Source organism: Engraulis encrasicolus, chromosome 8, assembly GCF_034702125.1.
Source record: "Engraulis encrasicolus isolate BLACKSEA-1 chromosome 8, IST_EnEncr_1.0, whole genome shotgun sequence".
Classification (NCBI taxonomy): domain Eukaryota; kingdom Metazoa; phylum Chordata; class Actinopteri; order Clupeiformes; family Engraulidae; genus Engraulis; species Engraulis encrasicolus.
Window position 1 is genome coordinate 29,084,366 of NC_085864.1, and position 22,934 is coordinate 29,107,299.

Sequence of the window (22,934 nt, forward strand, 5' to 3'; positions counted from 1 at the left end):
TGTGGAGCTTGGGATCCAAAAACTTGTTTATCTTCACATGCATGGCTTGTACGGTAGATTACCTTCAGTCACATTATTGTCGTTCATCATTTTTATTGATTTGCACTGAACGACATGTGACTTAGTCTTGACTTGTTCTATAATCTTTTTCAACTGTTTTGTCCTGGACTTGAATTTCTTTGCACTCAAACTTGTTTGACTTTACTAGTCCTGGTCTTGGACATTTGGTAAATTGTGAAATTTATTTAAAAACTCTTTCAAAACATCAAAACTAAAACCATTTTTTCAGATTTGGGCTTGTAATATTAAATTAGCCTACAATTTACAAAATATGGTAATGGAGGGAGTTCAATGTTAAGGTGAAATTATACTGCTACTTTATATTTATATTATTTAAATATGTTATATTTGTATAACTATGTAGCTAACCATTTGCTCCATTGCTAATACTGTGGCTACAGACCAGGTTTGTTATGAAAAGATATATATAATTTTTTTTAAAAACATGTTTGAATGAAAATCTATTTCAACTTTGATTGGTGTGTACAGTTTTTATTCTATCTAAAGGAAATTTCAAAGCTTTCCTTCTCCTCCCAGGGTCGCTTGAAGACAGGCATATTGAAAATGGCAGTGAACTCTATGCTATTTTCACACCAAAGAACAACCTCAGAGAGTCTCCCCAAATGCCAAACCTACCAGCTCTGGAGGACACATACAACGATGTTGTCTGTTGCCACATAATGCTGAAGGTACAGTCAGAAAAAAGGTCTTGTGGTGAAGATTTAGCTGACGATGCACATATTATACATTTGGGAAGTAGCCACAATTGGTGATAACAGAACAGATCGTATCACGCACTGATGAACGCTTGATAGCCGAAACGCGTTTGCTTTTTGGACATGGTGGTAATATAAATAAATAATGAGACGCAGTTTTTGAGAGCGGATTTTTCTGTTGATTAAAGGGATATGCCACTATTTTGGGGCTTAATACAGTTAAAATCGTTGGCTGGGGTTTATAAAGGTGGTAGAGTGTCTTATTTTTCATGTTAAGCGTTGTCTTGCTTTAAAGTGGTAGTTCGCTATTTTAGACATTAAGCCCTGTTTGTGTGACTTCTGGGGTGAAGTAGAGATGTTCTCATCACAATTTTGACATATGGTGCTGAACGGAGCATTTGGATATCCAAGACTGCAGCCCCCCCACCTTTACATTGACTCCAATAGAGCACTCAAGCAATCGATTATAAAATGGCATTAAACTTTTGTTTGAGAAGACATAGAACTCACCGTGTGGTCAGTGGTAGACAGCGATAAATTGACCCGAAAATTGCAGCGAAATATGCCTTCTAACTGTTGTTTAGCATTTGGCGGACCTATTTTTCCCCAGACGCCGTTGAATAGCAGTAGACATCCAGCCAGTAGGTAGCAATAGTGTGTTGTTTATGTAGACATCAAGGAGCGAGGTAGAACGGCTATCTTTGAGCGGGACTGGCTACAAAAACTACAGCTTGCATACAAACCATAGATAGTAACGTAAACAAACGCACCCCCATTTCAGGTCGCGCGGAGTAATACTAGTCAAACCAATACAGTCAATGAAGACGGACAATAATGAATATATCTTCTCTGGAAGCGTATTTCGCAGTGATTTTCGAGCCAACGTATCGCTGCCCACCTCTGACCACTCGGTGAGTTTCATGTCTCTGCAAACGAAAGTTTAATGCCATTTTATGATCGATTGCTTGAGTGCTTCATTGGAGTCAATGTAAAGGTGGGGGGGCTGCAGTCTTGAATACCCAAATGCTCCGTTCAGCACCAAATGTCAAAATTGTGATGAGAACATCTCTACTTCACCCCAGAAGTCACACAAACAGGGCTTAATGTCTAAAATAGCGAACTACCACTTTAAGACAAGTTAAAAGAGGGAGCATGTCGCTAAGCTAGTGAAAGTCAATGCATCCGTGTAGCATGCTACATGCTACACGGATGCATTGACTTTCACTAGCTTAGCGACATCCTCCCTCTAAACTTGTCTTATTTTTCATGTAAGCCGTTGTCTTGCTTTGAGACAATTTAATATAAACCCTGGCCAACGATTTTAACTGTATTAAGCCCCAAAATAGTGACATACCCCTTTAACAGATCTGAGCATCTTACCAGACCAGAGTTTCCTGAATTTGAGCTTGATCATGGATGCAAAAGGAATGCAAAAGGATGCAAAATGTAGAAGGATGCAAAAATTGTATGCAATACATTTCACTGTGCATCATTATTATAGTAAATAAAATGTGTTCCTGTGAATGCTTTTTATATGGTTTTACTTGCACAAAAATAATGACATAATAATTGAATTCTTTTTAACCAATTGTAGGGCACGTTTGACATCAGTGTGGACTTGGAGTCTGATACTGTCTTAGACGTGAAAACAAGACTTGCAGCAGAGAGTGGAATACCATCCCATGTGCTACAATTAAGGTAGTGTATTCTGAGTCGTAAACTAACTGTATAAATTGGATTCATATTTTTGGTTATAAGCAGGTAAAGCAGCAAACAAGGTGATGGTATTTTATGCATAGTCGTATGAACTCAATGTCATTCACACATTGACTCCATATACTGAATAGTTATACCAATTCCATGTTTCAACAGATATTGGGATTGGGATTGTGATATTTCCCGAACACTGAAGGATCTCGACATTACAGAAGAATCAGAGTTGGAATTCTACTTGTCATCTTTTGATGAGGAGGATCCAAGCTTCAATGAATTCTTCACAAATGATGTCACACCCTCAGTGACACAAACCCAGAAGGGCATGAGTGTCTTTTATGCGACTTTAAAATCCATGGTGAGTCTGGAGTTCTCCCTGCTTTCTGTTGCTTTTCCATTATCAAAAGTAATAGGGATAGCCTTAAATATCAATTTAATATTTTTAATCTGATCTGTATCGCATCGTACTGAATCGCATTGAATCGGATGGTATTATAATTACATCGCGCCATATCTAACTGCATCGCAGTAGGTAGGAGAATCCTGTCACATCTTCTCACTGCTCATTTCATGAATCGTGAATGTATCAGATCTTTGCCACGTGTATCGAGATGTGTATCGTATCGCTTTGATGAATATTCCCATCCCTATTGTGTAGTAGCCCAGAGATATGTGTCCAACCTATACAAGAATTACCTTTGGAATAAAGTTGGCAACAGAGTCTCTAAACTTGTACGTTGTGTTTGTTTGATTTCTAATTATTCAAAATCCTTGTGAAAATTTCAGATATTTAAATGTGATTAAAATGTGATTAATTCGATTCATTAATTTCAAAGCCTATAGATTAATGTGATTAAAATTTGTAATCGAGTCCCAGCCCTACTTTAAATATATTGGGTCGCTAATTTTTTTTAAACACTTAAGCAAGCCATTATTCAGAACTGACCCATGTCTTTTTACAACTACAGACACAAGTACAGACAGAAACGTACTCAAAGGAACGGATGAAGAACGTTGTGGGCTACATCCGCAAACTCACAGGGTGTCATCCTTTGGCTCAAAGTTTGTACGTGCTGGTCTGTGAAAATGACACTGTAACCAGACTTCAGAAGGTATTTGGAGACATTGTAGTGGATTACGTAAATTGTTAAATTATGTTAAATGTTTCCTCGTGCATCCACAGTTAATCCGGTTGGTGGTATGCAGACATTACCTTGGATACCTTGGCTCTTGAAACATCACAAAGACTTGCTGTCTCGATCAAACATGCAACAGTTACACGCGCACCAAGAATTTCTTTTTGACCTCTGATATGTCACCCATAATGTTGTGTGGATTGCAAAATTTTGAGCAAAACTGTGCTCTTACCCTGATAATAGAATCTTCACACTTCACTGTACTGGTGCATTGTACAATTAATGAAGACTGGCCAAAAGGGCTGGTCCACTTGAGCCATGAAACTTCTCTCTGTAAAATAACAAGTGTTTCCATTATTTTTGTCCAACCCCTGTATACATTTCTATTAATTTGATGTGATTTTGTCTCTTTTTCTTAACTGAATGGTGACAATCACAATATTCTATTCTATTTTAAACAAATGAATAATTGGAGTGGTTTAAAATGTTGGTCATGAATCTTAAAATGATGAAAGTTTACTTTTTGATGAAATACAGAATATTATGGAAATTAATATCCATGATTTTTTTTTTCCTGAAAGAAGCTGTATATGCTAAAACCTTTTAAATTACTCCCTTTTCTTTTCAATTTTCAGATCATTGTAGTTGAAGGACTTTACTTTCTGTTCAGAGAGCTGTTATCACAATTGTCAAAGGAACAAGTCATTGAGGACAATGAAGTCTTTGAGGAATCTGCTGTTTGCTGGGCTTACCTATTGACGGAAGCAAAGGTGAGGTTTCATGTAGTCTGTAATAAACTTAAGAAATGCCTGTAGAAAAATGAGAAACACATTCCTGTGTAATTCATGTGTGAGACAGAAGGATTAGATTTCACTCTTTCCAGTTTAAAGGTGCACTGTGCAAGATTTTTAGTTGTTTATTTCCGGAATTCATGCTACCCATTCACTAATGTTACCGTTTTCATGAATATTTACCACCACGATCAAATTCTAAGTGTTCGTTATGACCTGAAAAATGTTCCTACATGAAAAGGGGATCTTCTCCATGGTCCGCCATTTAGAATTTCCAGAAATAGTCATTTTTAGCTGCAAAAAATGGTTGTACTTGGGCCATACACTAGAACATTTTACTTAGTAAACGTTCATGGAAAGATCCAATTTGGCAATAGGCAACCCAGTTTCAATGAGCAGCATAGTAGTCTGAGCGAATTAGGTTTGAAGGTGGAAGTAAATAAAGCGAAAGCATATTAGGTATCAATCTTTCCGTAATTTTATACAGAATAAGAATTTCAGGTGCCTACAGCACAGATTTGTACAGAAAAAAAGTTATTCAGCTTTGAATGTAACACATTATAATGCATTTTGGGCTAAAATCGTATGATGTCACCAATAGGTATATTAGCTGATATCTTCCATACCAGTGAAAGGATCTTTTCCAAACTTGGTATATTTACTCACCATAAGTTCTTGATGAAAGTAGGAGGAGTTAATGTCTCGGGGGTCAAAGGTCAAGGTCACGCAAGGTCATACTTGACATAAAATATCTGTTTTTTTAGATGCGTCCCAGCATCTCTATAAGAGGGTCTGTCTGTCCGTCCGTCCGTCCGTCTGAAACGCTTTCATTAAATTTCCGTCCGTCTGAAACGCTTTCATTCAATTGTTGTCCGTCTGAAACGCTTTCTTTAAATTGTTCCTTCCTGTGGCCACAAGGCGGCAGACTACGGAGCGAATGCGTGCAAGCATAGCCTTTCTATACTAAACCGGATGGTAACGTTGGCGAAAAGTAGCCTAGCCACAGGCTAACTGACAAACGTGAGGCCAACAACTCAGCCGATCGTGATGTACGCCACAAATAGACCAATCGACCTCATATTTAGACACTACAATGTTGATTTCTGCCTTCGATTTTCATCAGTTAAGAAATCTAGCGTCGGATTAACACATTATTAAGGTAGTAAAGCGAGTTGCCGCCATGTTTGTTTTCCAGAATCACCCGGGTAGAGAGCTCACGTGCAGCATTCTGGGTAATTGAGTTTCACGTTATCCTCCTGACTACCAGGGGGAAAAAAGTTTTAAAATCTTTGTTTTTTTTACTCCCCCAATTGTTTGAAGGCAAAAAATGAGATTGACAACATTTTTTTCGAATTTGTATTTTTTATTTTAAAGATTTTCAGTGGACATTGGAAGGCCGTACATTGAAAATGTACCTTAATTGCTATCAATCAATCTGGATGAAAAAGCATAACAATCAGTTTAATTATTAGTAAATTTGAGCATTTATGAGTTAACAATGAGTGTTTTATTGGTTTGAGGTGGAAACTGGATGTGTCTGTGACCATTATCATTCATGCAGGTCATCTCAAGTCAAAGCAATTTTGTTTTAAGCAACTGGACTTGCAGTTGAAGCTTGAATGACATGTGGTCCCTCAACTGAGAACTTTCACCAGAGTTGACTAATTTTATAGTTCTGATGTGTGAAATATGGGTTATTATCTCTGGAACAAACATGTGTTCATGTCTATAGGATTAATTTAGTTTTAATTTAATTTTTGGTTGAAATATTGTCCTGCAAAGTTCAGACACACATCAGAGTCATGCTCCACATGGGGCGACAAATGCATCAATAGGAAACGTTCTGCTTGTTCTGATTCTACTTTTCCTGCTTGAAATGAATCCTAAGAGGTCTCTGAATCTTCAGCATCTTCCTCAAACATCACATCTAGGATTATTTATCAATAATGTGCTGTAAAGTGTCTCTCCTTCTGATTCTGATACTGACTTGGTGATTTGAAAAACACTAACAAAATGGAATATGTCACTACCAATGTCCATTTTAGAGGACATTTCTTTAACGCCTAAATATGGGAATTAAATAATGTTACATTAATTTAGAAATGGTTTAATTGTACTCTGAAGAGATTGAAATAACATATAAAGATGATGTTTTAAGACAATAATTGCCCACTTTAAAGTATTATGCATTTACTTTCCCTTTAACCAAAAGCGGCCTATTTTTAATGGACACCATTTTCCTTGCAAAGAAATAGAAAGTTCCCAAAACCCCACCCCTACACACATGGTATCATTGGAAAGCTCTGAATGTCCTCTTTAAAGACCATTGGGAGTTAGCACAGTAGTGTGTATGTTAGGCCTAATAAATGTCTGGTAATTTGTAATGTAGCCTACTTCATCTAGGCTATGTGAAATTTCAAATCATAGCCTATGGTTCTTTTCCAAATCCAAGAATGATGATAAGCTTATTATACCCTAAACTGCAAAAAATAAAGCCATGTCTCGCCATTTTGCTGCCTTGCTGCCTGCCACAATATTTGGAGTGTCCATGATGACCAATAAACAAAAAGTACATCCTCGGGGGGCGTTGACAGGCTAGGAGGAGGCCAGGGGGGCGTTTGGGGGGGAAAATGGCATAGTTGGAAGTGGCATAGAGGGACGCATCTGTTGTCCGCCTGTCGGCCTTGTTTACCTCTCAAATGTATTGAAATATTGTTATTAAACCCACAACAGCTCATCAGCCCTATACATAAACTGATTAGGGATTAAAGGTCATAAGGTCAAAAGTAGAGGTCAAAGGTCATGAGGTTACCGCTTAATGTAGCTCACAGCTTAAAGCATTAACAGCTTAAACTTAAAGCATTAACATGTGAATTGACATAAAAAGACAAAGACACTGATTAAAACACAATGGAGTGTATTTTCTATATCAAAATAACAGTTGTTTCAACCTTTACATCAGTGTTTCCCAACCAGGGGTACGTGTACCACTAGGGGTATGCGAGCACACTGCAGGGGGTACTTGGAAACATCATGTAATTTTATCAAATACATGTAGCTCAGTTACATTGGGATAGAGAAAGCGGTATAGAACTTGACTTAGGGGGTACTCATGGCACAACGAAAAGGCTTGGGGGTACACAAGACAAAGAAGGTTGGGAAACACTGCTTTACATCATATGTTCATGCAGTTGTCTTTGAAAATCAAAATAATATGCTTTTATAAAACTCCAAACATCTGCACTAGTACAAGATTTAAAGTAATAGTTTCAGTTCATAAGTGATGTAATGAAACCCAATCCCTATAACAAACCTTCAGTACATCAAAAACAACATGATAGCTCATTTTAAACAAGCTTACTGTAGTAACAGAAGTTTGCATATATATTGCAGAAGTGGTGTCGCATCCTCCCCAGCCATGAATGAAGAGCACGTGTTCCTTGATGGACTGGTTGGCAATTGAAACATCACGCATATTCCATACTTGATCTTCTCTTTGGTTCCTCTGCCGGCCTTTCCTTTCTGATCTGAAGAATATGTCACCCATGGTCGAATTCCAATGATGCAGCAGTATACAGAAGACATCAGTGTCATCCGCAACGACAACTACAGACTCTCCCTCTTTTGCCAACCTCAAAGCCATTTCAGCTATCAAAACATCTGCGTCGCCATCACTTTGCTGTACGACAATCTGATGTTCTCTCAATTCCTTGGCCAGCTCATTTATGAACTTGCATTTATTGGACTCATTTCTGAAAAATGGCTCTTGTGTTACTTGAACAATTGCATTACTGCTTATAGTAATGTTTGCAGGCTATCTTTGCAGATCTCCTCAAGTGCTCATGATCTTTGGTTGAGGGGCCACTTTCGTAGCCATCAAAGGCCACATGACATTGTCCATACTTTGTCTTCAGATAAGATGCATAATGTCAATCCTTATACATGCCCTTTATGGCTTCCTACGGTATTCCGTTTTTTTTGTTTTTTTTAAACATTACTTAACATACATCTTTTAAATGAACATGCACATGCATAGCAACTTCATTTGATCATAATAGATAGCTCAAATGTCAGACTGCATTGGCATTACAATGGCAAAACTGTCACAATGTTCAAATATGTACATATATGAAAAATATGCCAACTGATAAGATATTTCGCTAAAAATAAAAATGCATGTGTAGACTTCTATTTTTACTGACCATGGATAGGCATATCAATACATGACACAAAAGTAGAAGGGTAAAGTTGATACTCTGGGAAGGGAGGGACAAATGGGAAGTTGGCTGTCAGTTACGTAAGGGCCAAAACATACCAAGGCGGAATGGAACGGTCGCAGGATGGACGCGGTCTTTCTGCTGAGTTTTGGCCGGTGTGCTTTTCTCTGCCTTGCACACTGACAGCGTCGGCGTGCGTGGCCAGTCCTATTCAAAACCCTCCACACAGCCAAAGCTAGCATGCTACTTTGCCATTCATTTGAATGAGACACCGCCGGTCGCCGGCGTGAAAAATACGCACGAGTTCTATTTTCCAAATGCAGCGCGGCGCGGAGCCGGCTCCCGCGCCGCTGACGCCCGACTACCGCCGGTTGGTGTGTAAGGACAGATAGGTTTCAATGTATTTTCACTGACGCCGGTAAAAAACGCGGCCGTTCCGCGACGCTTTACCGCCTTGGTGTGTAAGACCCCTAACAGTTTGGCACATTTGCCTACATAAATGGCAAACCGATTTTTTTTATTCTTCTATATAAAAGAGGGTCATTAAGTCAATGTGCTCCACATAGGGACTCACCACAATACAATTGATACCAAATATGCTTTCACTTAGTTACAGTACTTCAAATTTTAAGTGTGAAGAACCATTAGCCTGCTTTGGAAACATGAACCCAATACTGCATGTTCGTTCCCTGTGAGACCCCTTGTGACCTTGACCTTTGACCTCTAGACCTCATTGTAGGTCTCCAATGACATACAGTGGGTAAATACACCAAGTTTGATGAATATCTTTCTACTGGCTTAGGAGATATTAGCTAATATTAAGATGTGCTAACATTCGTTTTTGAGCCAAAAATGATTGTACCATGCTCCATTCAAAGCGCCGTATTTTTTTTCTGTACAGATCTGCGTTGTAGGCACCATATATTCTTAATCTACAGAAAACAGCGATTCACATGATACCAAATATGCTTTCGCTTTATTTACTTCAACCTTTGAGTGTAAACAACCATTAGCCTGCTTCGGATACATGAACTCAATACGGCATGTCATTTCCATGTGTAACCCTTGATGACCTTGACCTTTGACCTCTTGACCTAAATTGTCATTGTAACTTTTCAATGACACATAGTGGGTAAATACACCAAGTTTGATGAATATCTTTCAATTTACTTAGGAGATATCAGCTAATATCAAGATGTGCACACAATCGTTTTTGAGCCAAGAATGATTGTACCATGCTCCATTCAAAGCTCCATAACTTTTTTTCTGTACAAATCTGCACTGTAGGCACCAAATATTCGTAATCTACAGAAAACAGCGATTCAAATGATACCAAATATGCTTTCGCTTTATTTACTTCCACCTTTGACCCTTTTTTTGGCTAATTCGCTCAGACTATAGTTGCAGTACATCTTTTGACCATTTCCTGCACAGTGTACCTTTAACCAATTTGGTGGGTAACCAAACCTTTTTTCCACATTTGGATATTCAGTACGGTCTAATTGATTGATTACTCCCCCTACCAACCTGGCGGGTCGGGAGTTGAATCGGTAACCTTTGGGCTACAAATCTGACACTCTAACCGCTTCCCCATGACTTCCCTAGCGAACATTAGTGAACATCTAGGTTATAGGTAACATTAAACTATGTAGAGCTATATGATTGTGGCATTGTTTATATGAAAAATGCTATTCAATTCACACCTTTTATTGTACTTAAATCTCAAGGATGAGGACTCGGAGCATGAAGATTTTGACTATATATCTCTGTCTTGTGAAGAGACAAATGACCGTTTTATGGAGCCAGTTCGCATTGGAGAAAATCCTAGTGTGTTCGAGAAATCTTATGTACTACAGAAATTTAGGGGTAAGCCAAACTCATATTACCCATTTTCTTTGTTGTTTGAGGAATGCAATGTGGCCACCACTAATCGGGCTGTGTAATCTGCAGATGACGATGCGCTTCCCAACTGCAGTTTACAGAGCATGGCAGAAACTGCTCACAAGAGGGCAACTGACATTGAGAAAAGTTTGCTCAGTACTCCACTTTGGATGATGGGAATTGAGAAATGGACCTCACATGGTTGTGTGACTTGTTCCAAGTACGTCCACTTGTGTGAATCGAAAACAATCATGTGTGTTGTCTGTACCTGTGTATGGTTTGATTAAATTATTTATTGTTTTCCAGCTTCAGCGTAAATACAGAGAAAACACTTGCAAAAGTGAAAGAGGAAATGACTTCATACCCTCACTTGCAAGTATCTCCACCTTTATCACTGAAGGAGGTTGGAGTCCAAGGGCCACTGCTGGTGTATCTTGACAATGGTTAGTTTGAGCATGACAAAAAACACAACACAACAGTGTTTAAATGGCCATTCTGCAAGCTCTTTGTGCCTCTTTATTTTTAGAAAGTATGAGGGTCATTCATGGGAGCGGGTGGGTTTTTTTTTTTTCAGCCATTGTTGAAAAAATTCTCAAGGCCATAGCATCAGTTAGAATTAAAAGAATCATGTCTTTCCATGTTTAACTCATACTATTGCTGAGCCCGTTGTGCCCATTTGCCAAGAGTCGTTGATGGCATTACAGCTGTACACTGTTGAAGGCTTAAGCCTACAGCCCCTGGCAAAAAGTATGGAATCACCTGTTGTGGAGGATGTTCATTCAGTCGTTTTTATTTTAAGAAAAATTATGGATCACAGACCCGACTCAAAACTGAAATCAAAGGGCAACTGTCTGGCTTTAAGAAACACTAAAAGAAATCAAGAAAAACAATTGTGTCAGTAAGTTATAGTTACTTTTTTTAGAGCATGGGTAGAGCAATACATATGGAATCACTCAGCTCTGATGAAGAAAATATGGAATCATGGAAACAAACATCAAAAGAAAACTTAAAGAACATTTTTGCACCACCTGTGCACCTGTGGGAACCTACAGCCTCTGAAGAATGGCATTAATGAATGAAAAACAGCACCCTTCATACAATTTCCTCACACTTTCTCTTATTGCAGTTGTCAGAATAGTTTTACATGTTGGAGCCTTGTCATGGACCATTTTCTTAAACGTCCACCTCAGATTTTAATTTGGATTGAAGTCTAGACTGTTTGGAAGATGACACGTTCTTCTTCAATGAATGTTATCACAGGTTTTACAGTACGGCAAGTAAAGTAAAGATACATTACCATCCCAAGAAAAGATTTCATCATCTCCAAGCATCCCTTCAATTGATAGGATGGGGAAAGTGTTGTTCACTTTAACTTGTGCATTGATTGAAAATGTAATCCAGTCATGTCCCCAGTACCTTCACCTGACATGCAGCCCCATAGGCTATTGTCAATGACTGTGGACACTTGTATGTTTTCATCAGGCGCCATGCGGTCATCTTCATTTTTCACGAATCTCGTACTGTAAGACATGCACTAGACAGCACTTCCAGCAACAAATTCTTCAAAGAAAATTCACAATTAATGAATGAATTTGACTTCCATCCAGTCATACACAGCCTGGTTCATTTGTCTTGTCCTGTAGCATTTTTAGTTTTTCGAATTTAGGTGCATGTGTATGTTTAGATATCAGTGAATGTTTCTGTATGCAAAGCCCATTTGCTTCAGGTGATGGGAGATGGTTGCCAATGCCTTTTCAATGACTACTCAAGTTTATGTTGACATTTTGTCAATTTTCTGATCCGATCAGTTGAAATGATGCTTAGGGATGATGGAATAATTTCTTGAAATTGTAATGTACCTGTTCATTGAGCAAAACCAGTTAACACATTCTTTGAAGATAAACGCATATGGTTAAGTGTCATGGACTACAAATAACCTGGAACTGAAATCCCACAATAGACTGCGCTGGAACTTAGTTTTTCTCGATTGCTTACACACAATTTTCAGAATCAGTTCTTGAATTCTCATAACTCTACACACAAATCTGCAAACCTCACACACAACGGGCAAAACTCCACACTACCTCTGAAAAATGCACGTCTTGTCTCAAAACAGTGTACTCTCTTCTAAAAAGGTAATTTTGTTCTCAAATGACACACACAAGCAGTCATTTTAATACACTCTTATGTGAACCATTGAACACTAATATGCACAAGGTAAAACTCTATACTCAACTTGACACACAGTAGAAACTTATTTTCTTCAGTGTTCTACTTACTAAAGAGGGTACTTTTCTGAAATAAAATACTGAAATATTGTTTTTAGAATCAGAGTACACATGTATATATTTTACATAATTTTAAAAAATTGCACTAATTTATTGTAAAATATTGAGTAACCACATGAAAGTGATCTCTTGTATAACGTATTTTGGAGTTCAAAAACGAAACAAATGTGTTTTCTCACTGCATCCACTCATGTTTTCATCAATATCACATGCAATGTTTGCCCTTATGGGATGATGATTGCTTATTGTAAACAGGTATGAAAGGAGTTTCCCCATGTGATGAGGAAGTGAATATAGTATGGCAGTTGATTTTAGTGTTTTTAATGACCGTGTGTTCAATGCGACAACCAGGGATTTTCTTCATGAAAATTGTGTGTAATCCAGATAATTGTGTGTAGTGGTTTGAAACAAGTGTGTTTTAAAACTGAAATGTGAGTGTAAAGAAGGAATTGTGCTTAGTGTTCAGTGACCTTGGTTAGGAGAGTTGGGAAATGGGTGAGATGTTCCGAGAATTGTGTGTGAAGTACCAGAAATTGTGTGTAAGCAATCGAGGAAAAACTGTAAACAATGGCAAGGTTCCAACCTGTAAAGATGTTCTGCCAATGTAATCACAGAAATTTGAATCAAAAATGATAAGGGGTACCATTTTTTTCATTAATACCATTACTCCGAGGCTGTAAGTTGTTCTAAAATCCAGACGTGGTATAAACAAGTTTTTGAAGCGCTTGTTTGTGTGTTAGTTTTTCATTGATTCCATATTTTTTCCTCAGAGCTGAGTGATTCCATATTTTTTTCCCTACCCATGCTGTAAAAAAGTAACTATTACTTACTTATGCAGTTGTTTTTCTTGATTTCTTAAAGCCAGTTGCCCTTTGAAATGACTTCAGTCTTGAGTTGGGTCTGTGATCCATATTTTTTCTAAAAAATAAAAACGACTGAATGATCCTCCACGTCAGGTGATTCCATACTTTTTGCCAGGGGCTGTAGTTCAGACTTCTTCAGTTGCAGGACACGTACTGCCAGCGGGGGGTGGCAGCAGATCACGTACCCAAACAGCCACCACGGTCCCCTCTTTAGAGCTGAAACGACCCCTTGCAGTGCTCAATGTGCATGCAAATGCATTTCTCCCAGGCTGAATTGTCCGTAATCTGCCGCTACACCCCCGGCTGACAGTACGTGTCCTGCAACTGAAGGAGGAGTCTAAACAGACCTTTACATTTGGCATGCTGATACATGAATAAGTGTAGTATGCAGCATTTTTCTCTTGATGTGTCCACATCTGCACAGAAGGTCATCAAATTGATCAACACCTCATTGCAGTATTTTTCTGTGCTTTAGGCCTTCAGAAGATAAACAGTATTCCGACTCAACATCAGCTTTTCTCTTTTTTTGTCTTCCTGAGACTAGTACAAACACTTTTGCTTTCCCATGATTTGTAGAAACACTTTCTGATATCTGAAAAAAGATTTCGGTCTCATTTTCTTAGCAGAGCACCCAGACACCTTGTGGAAATTTGCAAATATTTTTGTAATATACAGTTTTCAAGTTTTATCTTCTGTATTACTTTATTCCAAAATATAGAATGTTTCACTGCACACAGACAAACCAGCACTTTCCCCTGGGTAATGAGGTGTGTGATGTGACAGTGTACTGTCTATCTCATGCATAAGACTCGCCCTGTCGTAACGGTAGGCCTTCTCATATGTGCCAGGTTTGAGGCTGGGTTGAATGCCAGAGAGGTATTCCTGCCGGAGAATTTGTATAACTTTTTCGGCTAAAGGACGAAATACTCCTGCATGATTTTGTTTTCTTTCAGACAACTTGGGTGTATACGACTCAAAATTCAAAGGTTGTTCCCAGAACGTGCATATCTTCAATTGTCTCAAGGGAAAATGCGAGACTGTGGACTTGAATGAACTTTCAAATAAGTATGTTTATTTTCATGAAATATTGTTTTTGAACTTAATGTATTGTATTGTATTGTATTGGTGTGCTGTGTATGATAAGCTTATGTCTTCCTTGTATTTAGACTAGGAGATGTCAGGACTGACAAAGCTCTTAGGACAAGTCGGACCCCACATGAGGCAATAATGGTAAGTCTTGAATATACCGTATTCTGTTTTTTACTTAAAGGGACACTGTGCAGGAAATGGTCAAAAAGGTACTGCAACTATGCTGCTCATTGAAACTGGGCTGCCTATTGCCAAATTTGATAAAGTAATAAACAAATATTTTCTAGTATGGTCCAAGTACAGTCATTTTTGCAGCTAAAAATGGCTATTTTTGGAAATTCAAAATGGCGGACCATGGAGATCCCCCTTTTCATGTATGAAAAGTGCAATTTTTAGATGCGTCCCAGCATCTCTATAAGAGGGTCTGTCCGTCCGTCTGAAACGCATTCCTTGTCTGAAACGCTGTCTGAAACGCATTCCTTGTCTGAAACGCTGTCTGAAACGCATTCCTTCAATTGTTCCTTCCTGTGTCCACAAGGCGGAGGCAGAGAGGCATTTTGGCCTGGAGCGAATGCGTGTCAAAACGTATACGATATGTTACCAAACCGGCAAGGCTAAGCTGATTGCATTGTGAGACAACTGAGGGGTGCATTCAATTTTCTGCATTGTTTTGCGTTTGGACAGTGGTAGGCAACTTTGTTCCTTCTCCACAGCACACCAACACCACAGTGAGTGTCACTTAATGTTCACGGTCTTGTGATAGGCCTACACTTCGGCTGATAGTGTCGCGTTGTGCAGCTCTTTTGGTTCATCAAAATGAAAATGAACGATTTAGAAGTCGGCAGGCAGTATTTCACACAGATGTTTGTGCTCGGATAGAGGGGCGTTAGCATTGCATAACGCTCCACGACATGGAGTTGACAGGCGACCAGCAGCGCTACAGCTCTTCCTCTAAACGTGAGTTTGCAAACATTCTGCCACTACGTTTCAGTGAGTAGTCAGTGTTCTCGAACTAGTAGACAGATGGACCATTTGTATTTCACATACGCTGTGTTACTGATGTTCTCGGGCATATTGCAAGGGAGAGTCGTTTTCTGCTGGCGGGCGTGTGGACCCCACAGGTGCTTTCCGTTGCGCTCAGAGCACGGGACAGAACGCGTCTTTTGCTTCATAATTGGTTTGCAGTCGTATGAATTTGGTAAACTCTGCCACTGAAGCTCACTGCTTTGTGCCTTGACGGTAAAAAGCTGGCATTGAAAATTAAGCGCACAATGCATCCAAAGGGTGAACCCATAGCGCATGATTCACCCAAACGGTTTTATTTATTTATTAGGCTATTTGGCGATGTTTAGTTTCTTTCCCACATGCACATGACGCTGAAATGGCGTGATAGCCTACTAAAGGTTGATAAATAACCTAGTAGGCTACTAATAATATCTGGTAATTTGTAATGTAGCCACTTGATCTATGTGAAATTTGAAATTAGATGCTTCTTTTCCAAATCCAAGCATGATGGCCTTATTATAGTCTAAACTGCAAAATATAAAGCTTTGTCTCGTCATTTCGCTGCCTGCCACATTATTTGGAGTTTCCATGGGCAATAGGCTATGACCAATAAACAAAAAGCACATCCTCAGAGGGGGGTGGGCATTGACAGGTTAGGAGGAGGCCAGCGGGGCGTTTTGGGGGGAAAAAAGGTTGGAACTGGCATAGAGGGACGCATCTGTTGTCCGCCTGTCGGCCTTGTTCCAGTCATTATGAATACTTAGAATTTGATGCTGGTGGTAAGTATTCATGAAAAGGGTAACATTAGTGAATGGGCAGCAGGAATTCTGGAAATAAACAACTAAAAATATCACACAGTGTCCCTTTTAATATTTCTTTTTTTTTCCTGAGCGCATAGCTATGTTGGTGGGTATTGACCCAACTGAAGTATAATTAGACACTTTTATGGCATCTAGTGAGTGAGTGAGTTTTTCCATTCAACACCATATTAACACAGTCTCTAAAAAGACTAATTTTTGCAGTGGTATCTCATACACAGGCAGGAGACAACATGACACACATTAATTTGTGCCTTTTAAATTCGTTTATGAACTTTACTCCAGGTCCTTATGGATGCAAGTGGCTCCATGTATGACAAATGCTGTTATTCAGACATCGCCATGGAGAGGCTGACCGCTGTCAAACAACTGTTCAATTCATTTGCGGACAGAAGTATGGCTTACAATTTCCACAGTGTAATTTCCCTGGTGAGATTTGGTGGAGATGTTAAAATGATCCATACATTCACCGAAAACCTGCCAACGTTTCAGGTAAGCTCATTCTGATTAAGCCCAGGAATTTTGTCTGCTCTAGATTATGTTTCATTCCAAACTATCTGAAAAAGCTTATGGAACGTAATGTATAGATGAAGTCTTTGCATATTCATTAACGGTAATGACTACCGGTAAATAGCTAATTCTTTTCATAAATTCAAACAAAACAACATTAGCAATTGTTGCATAACATCGAAAAAATAATTTCATTGCAATTTGTGAAGATAACTTCACGTAGAGAAGGAGTACATTTGCAAGGGCGCCATTAATTAATAGCTTAAAACCTTACGATTCCTATTATCTTTTTAAGCAATGCGTTGACACGCTACACGCTGCTGGGGATACTCCACTTTACGATGCCTTAAAGCTAAGCGTGGAGGAACTGGACAAAGTGAAAAAGCAGTTCCCAAACTGCCGGCTACGCGTCTTGTGTCTCTCCGATGGAGACGACAACGGGTAATATACAGTATAGTCATGTTTTGTATCAGTAAAGAATACTCTTCTGTATTGTCATACGGTCTTGTAATGTCTTCTCTACGTGTTCATCAGATCGAGCATGGCTCCTGCTGCGGTTGCTAACAAACTGATGGAGTCCAACATAGTTGTTGACAGCATTAATGTTGGCACCTCTGACAACAGGATTTTGAAGGCCATCAGCCACGCAACAGGTTTGTAAAGAAACCTAGTCACATGTGAACAATAAATGGAACAAAGTCGTTGTCATATGTGCCATTCTAGGGCTGTAACGATACACTCAACTAACGATTCAGTTCGTATTAGGATTCTTGACCTACAGTTCGATACACCCCATGCTTTTTTAAATGTAACCTATTCTACCTATAAATGATCATCAAAAAGATACAAGAGGCTACTAATAACTTTTTCAGAAAGTTTAAAAATAATAGTTCTTACACGCTTCAAATCATCATCACATATCATGTGGTTGTTTTCTGGACCAAAGGGAAACAGAACTTTGAAAGGGCGTATCACGATACTTCCTTCCTAAAGTATCATGACTCTGTGTATCACGATTTCTTAACCCCTTAGCGCAGCACTATGGCTCTCTGTAATGTCACAGCAATGTTGTTATGATGTAGTTAAGCATGTTCAGCAAGGGAATAGGGTCGCCGGCGACCCCTGCTGCAGTAAGAGGCTACTTAGATACCATATTGTTACAGCCCTAATGCCACGTAGTGATTCAAGTTTGTCCTGCTGACATTCTTATGTATATTTCGTGTAGGTGGCTGTTGCTTTAAACCAGTCACTAGTGCCGAGGCACTGAAGCTGTTTGAGATGGAGACTCTGCTGTCATTGGAGAGCAGGAAACTGAGGCCCAAACCAAGTCTTCCATTGAGGGATGAAGTAGGTCAAAATACACATCAGCTTTTTTTTTTTGTCTAGCCACAATAGACCCACAAAACATGCGATAAAATGAACCACTTGGAATGACCGCATGTCGTTCACTGTTAATCACTGTGGTTTCTAAAGTAAGCTTAACTGGTGCAGGAACCTCAAGAAAACGTTTTTTTGAACAACCAAAATGTCCCAAAAAGAGCTCCAGTTGTTTACAGCGTAACTCTTTTATGAAGTGCATTTGACATACACCATTGCCTGTTAAGATTCTCATTAATCCACATCAATGCAGAAAATGAAACATCTGAAAAATAATGAAAAATTAAGGGAGGAGAACAAGAGAAAATAACCTACAAAAGAAACATTTGGGTTTATTTCATCTAATTGAATGTCCATTTAACTTCACTATTTCAGGAGGCCTTACTGGCACTTTCTGAATCTGCTGCCTACGACAGAGAGCCAACTGTCAACCTGCCTGAGAAGATTAAGAACAAGGTGACAATGACTAAAAAGTAAGTTTGCAAGTGCTTTGTTGCTTTTTAATAATCTAGGGTGCATTTCTCGAATTGTTGGCGGCCCATTTACCCGTTGATTAACTATGCAAGTGGCTAACTGGCTAGCTTTGCCTCGCTTCGAAATACAACCCTGGATATGTCAACATGACACCATACTACACTGTGTTTGTATACTCTACATTATGTCATGTTTCAGGGAACCTGAACTTGTATGCATTTTCTGAAACACTGTGTATTATAGTACCATTTCAGTACCACAATTTATGACTGTTATTAAATGTACGCTGGCTTCCATTACAATACTGAATTAATTTAAAGATTTTACGAATCTGCAATTCTTAATTCTCCCCTTTTCCCTTTCCCCCTTCCCCCTTACTTTTGCTGCACAAGTTTATCCCCCATCTTGTCAATGTCAATAATATGTCAGTATGTATATTACTCATAGTTTGCCTTTTTACCACTTTTCCTTTATCAACAACAATTGTATGGAAGTGTTTTAAAAAAGAAGATTCAGCAATCAAGAAATGGCTGCTTCTTCTTGAATAAAGATAAACGGATTGTGGAGGAACTGAAAAACCTTCACTGTGACCCTCACCCTTACTGCTCTGTGTTTCCATCAGAAACCGATGTCTGTAAGTTAAAACATGGGATTTTAATAGTATGTTTTTCACACCATGCATATAGTAGAGGTGTGTGTGTGTGTGATCATAATTGTATTAATATTTACTTTTTGATATTATTGTTATTGTTATATACAGTATTATTATATAAGTTGTATATTGCGCTTTCAGTGACCCTCAAAAGACATACAGTTGAAATGTATAAATGTCCATTTTGTCTTCTCCAGCCTTCTGGAAGATGCTGCTTCAGGGGCCTCCTGACACCCCGTATGAGGCTGGAGTGTTTGAGCTCTACTGCGAGTTTGGCCCAAAGTACCCCATCAAACCCCCTCTGCTAAGATTTGTCACCCCAGTATCCTTTTACGTTTAAGATTTTTAGCTATGTGACCTGAAATTTGTGTAATTGACTACTACATACTGTATCTGTTTTGACTTTCTTGTTGCACACAATGATAAAAGAAAGCTAATGACGGTCAATAGTTAATAGTTAGAATCTTAACTAATTTGAAGGTGTACCACTGCAATGTGAACAGCATTGGGCGAATCTGCCATAACATCTTTGATCGCAACTACTCGACCCACATCACCATGAGGGAAATTGTCGACGCTGTCTATGGCCTCCTCATCACCCCAGAGCCTGACGACCCGCTAGACAGGTGCTGTATTGTTGTTAGTATTATTATGATTATGACTGCACAACGATTAAGCTTATTACTATTATTATTATTGTATTTTCTATTGCATCAAATGTTTCATAAACTGTCACAAACTATTCTGACTACTTAAAAGCTTGGCTATAGTTTTTTATTTTTGCCCTGTCGTACAGTGATTTCTCCTCTCATATTTCCACCGTTTCTATGCTCACTTGTTGGAGGGGAGGGCCTACAGTTGTTTCATTCAAGTAATCAACATTTCCTCTGAACTTGTAGTGTGTTAGCAGAACTGTAGTTGACCAATCCAGCAAAATACAATGAAGAAGCCCAGAAGCACACGGCACGCTGCGCAAGTAAGACTGTGGATGATTCTGAGAAGGTAACTGATCTCCCTATTCCTTTGGTCTAAGCAACCTCAACCGTGAGGGAACCATGGTCTAATGGCTAGGGGGGTGGTCTTAAGATCAGAGGGTTGTAGGTTCAAATCCCACCCTTACCGCCCCCTACACCTCTATCCATGGCTGAGGCGCCCTTGAGCAAGGCACCTAACCTCACTGTGCCACTGGGACTGTGAACAATACCGTGTAAAATAACTGTAAGTAGCTCTGCATAGAAGTGTCAGCTTAGTGTAATAAAATCATATAATAAGCAAGGCCGCCACTGATAACATAATGAAGATAGTCAGAAGTCAGAATGAGAGAGAGTGGGGGTGGGATAGGATTGGGAAATGACCCAGGCTGGATTTGTACCTGGGTCCCCATGGTCGTGCACTACAGTTTACCACAGCACCCCCCAGGAGGCTATTCAGAATATGTTTTAATATTTAACAAATACTAAATCTTTTAATTGTATTGTATAAATCTGAAATCTTCCATGGGGCTTAACAGTTCCAGCAGCATGCCTGTGTTTCTAACCATGCATACTGTATTTGCAGAATGCCTTCAGTTATGTACCGTAAAACTGCAGACATAAGCATCATTAATCTGAAATAACACATCCATTTCAGGAAATGGTTGGACCAGAGCTGAGCGCTGACAAAGTGCCACCATCCATTGTGTGTCCTCTCACTAAAAAGGTGTTTGTAGAGCCGATCATAACTAAAGAGGGCATGGTGTACGAGCGTAAAGCCATAGAGGAGCACCTAAAAAAGTAAGTTACACTGTACAATAGGTGTGGGAGAGATTGGTTATTGATTATACTATATGTGTAAACTCGGGCATTTCCTGGTGAGCCCCACACCCCCGTCGTCGCCTATTTTCAGAAATTAAAAAAAGTATACCGGTATATAAATTATGAAAAGTTTTTTTTTTTTTTTTTTTCCATTTCTGAAAATAGGGGCCCCCTTTAAGACAAAAGTGCCCAGGCCCTATTTCTCCCCCAGTCCAGCCCTGGAATAATATGATCTAAATGACAAAAATTATCCATGCATAGAGGTGAAGTATCCCTAACAAATACTGTAGAATCATGGCTACATACAGTAAGTAACATATTATACTCATGTCTGTTTCTTATAGGAGCAACAAAGATCCAATTACCAACAATCCTCTTATGAGAACGGACCTAAAAGGGGACAAGGACATGAGAAAAAGAGTGAAAGAATATCGCAAGCTACAAATTTCAACACCCGTGTGATTAGCAATACTGTGTGAAAAGGTGTAATTCAATCACGACACATTTTAAAGAACAACTAATTGTATGACACCACTTACTGTATATTTTTTGTACTTGGAAGACTGCTTTGAATTTGAATTAATGTGTATACATGTATATTTGTGTCTTGCATCATTGATTTTATTTGGGATCTTTGAGTTTTCAGGTTTTGCCCTCTCTTGATTTTTTTTTAAGTCTTATCAGGTTTTACGGTGTCTTGAGGTGTGGATGATGAAAAATCATTGTCAAAATTGGCCAGTACTTGGATTATACTTATTCCCCCCAATGATGTGTTGTCACTGTCAAGATAATATCTCCTGCCTGTGTCTTTAGTTTGCAGTGTGTTTACTAACAGTTTATAGTGTTTCCATTTGCAGTGCCTTCAGTAACAGTTTGTAGTGTTTCCGTTTGCAGTGTCTTGATACTACCACTTTGTAGTGTTTCTGTTTGCAGTGTCTTCAGTAACTTTTTGCTAAATCTTACTCTGTTTTCTTGTTTCTTTTCAACCAGTGTGATGTGCCTTCACTGCCTATTTGCAGTGCCTTTAGTAGTTCCTGCTGTTGTCGTGTCTTGTTGAAATCAAAATAAAAACATACGCTATAGCCTGTACTGGAATGTGGACTACAACTTGCTGACTGGTGTTCAGATGGACACAATTCATGCAGACCAGCCCTGTGTCTTAGAGTGTGTAATATTTTTTATTCTACAATAGTTAGATCCGGTCAATTTATTTTGCGATATCTGATTGGATGAGACGCGTTCTACTGGCATTCTACGCGTCAGTAAGGAGGATGATGTCTAGGTGGTCATCATCCCCGGAGACTCATCACACCTAATAATCACTCCGCCATGGATAGAATGTAACCGGGGCCGAGCATTTTGAACTCGCCATCATTCTATCTCATAGTCTACTGCGGAGAAAGTGAATGTAACCAGTAAGGCTGTAACGATATTGCATCGAACCGAGGTATCGCGGTACGCAGACCCACGAACCCCTATCGCGAAACTGCCTCGCAGAATCGGATGCGCCCTTTAAAAGTTGTTACCAAAGTTCTTCCCTGACAAAATCTC

General features: G+C 39.1%; 1 protein-coding gene across 1 annotated transcript in view; it reads left to right on the forward strand.

The window, feature by feature from the left end:
- LOC134454410 (uncharacterized) overlaps nt 1–22,472 on the forward strand; it is a 37,335-nt gene extending 14,863 nt beyond the window's left edge. Inside the window, exons 6-26 of the mRNA XM_063205392.1 lie at nt 598–749; nt 2,371–2,474; nt 2,649–2,847; nt 3,458–3,601; nt 4,261–4,395; nt 10,361–10,499; nt 10,584–10,734; nt 10,821–10,957; nt 14,619–14,730; nt 14,832–14,895; nt 16,863–17,069; nt 17,383–17,528; nt 17,622–17,740; nt 18,313–18,434; nt 18,840–18,937; nt 19,433–19,572; nt 19,788–19,912; nt 20,071–20,216; nt 20,490–20,592; nt 21,220–21,362; nt 21,728–22,472. Of these exons, the coding sequence (XP_063061462.1) occupies nt 598–749; nt 2,371–2,474; nt 2,649–2,847; nt 3,458–3,601; nt 4,261–4,395; nt 10,361–10,499; nt 10,584–10,734; nt 10,821–10,957; nt 14,619–14,730; nt 14,832–14,895; nt 16,863–17,069; nt 17,383–17,528; nt 17,622–17,740; nt 18,313–18,434; nt 18,840–18,937; nt 19,433–19,572; nt 19,788–19,912; nt 20,071–20,216; nt 20,490–20,508 (2,459 nt within the window). The 3' untranslated portion in view covers nt 20,509–20,592; nt 21,220–21,362; nt 21,728–22,472. The remainder of the gene's footprint in view (nt 1–597; nt 750–2,370; nt 2,475–2,648; nt 2,848–3,457; nt 3,602–4,260; nt 4,396–10,360; nt 10,500–10,583; nt 10,735–10,820; nt 10,958–14,618; nt 14,731–14,831; nt 14,896–16,862; nt 17,070–17,382; nt 17,529–17,621; nt 17,741–18,312; nt 18,435–18,839; nt 18,938–19,432; nt 19,573–19,787; nt 19,913–20,070; nt 20,217–20,489; nt 20,593–21,219; nt 21,363–21,727) is intronic.
- The last annotated feature ends 462 nt before the right edge of the window (nt 22,473–22,934 follow it).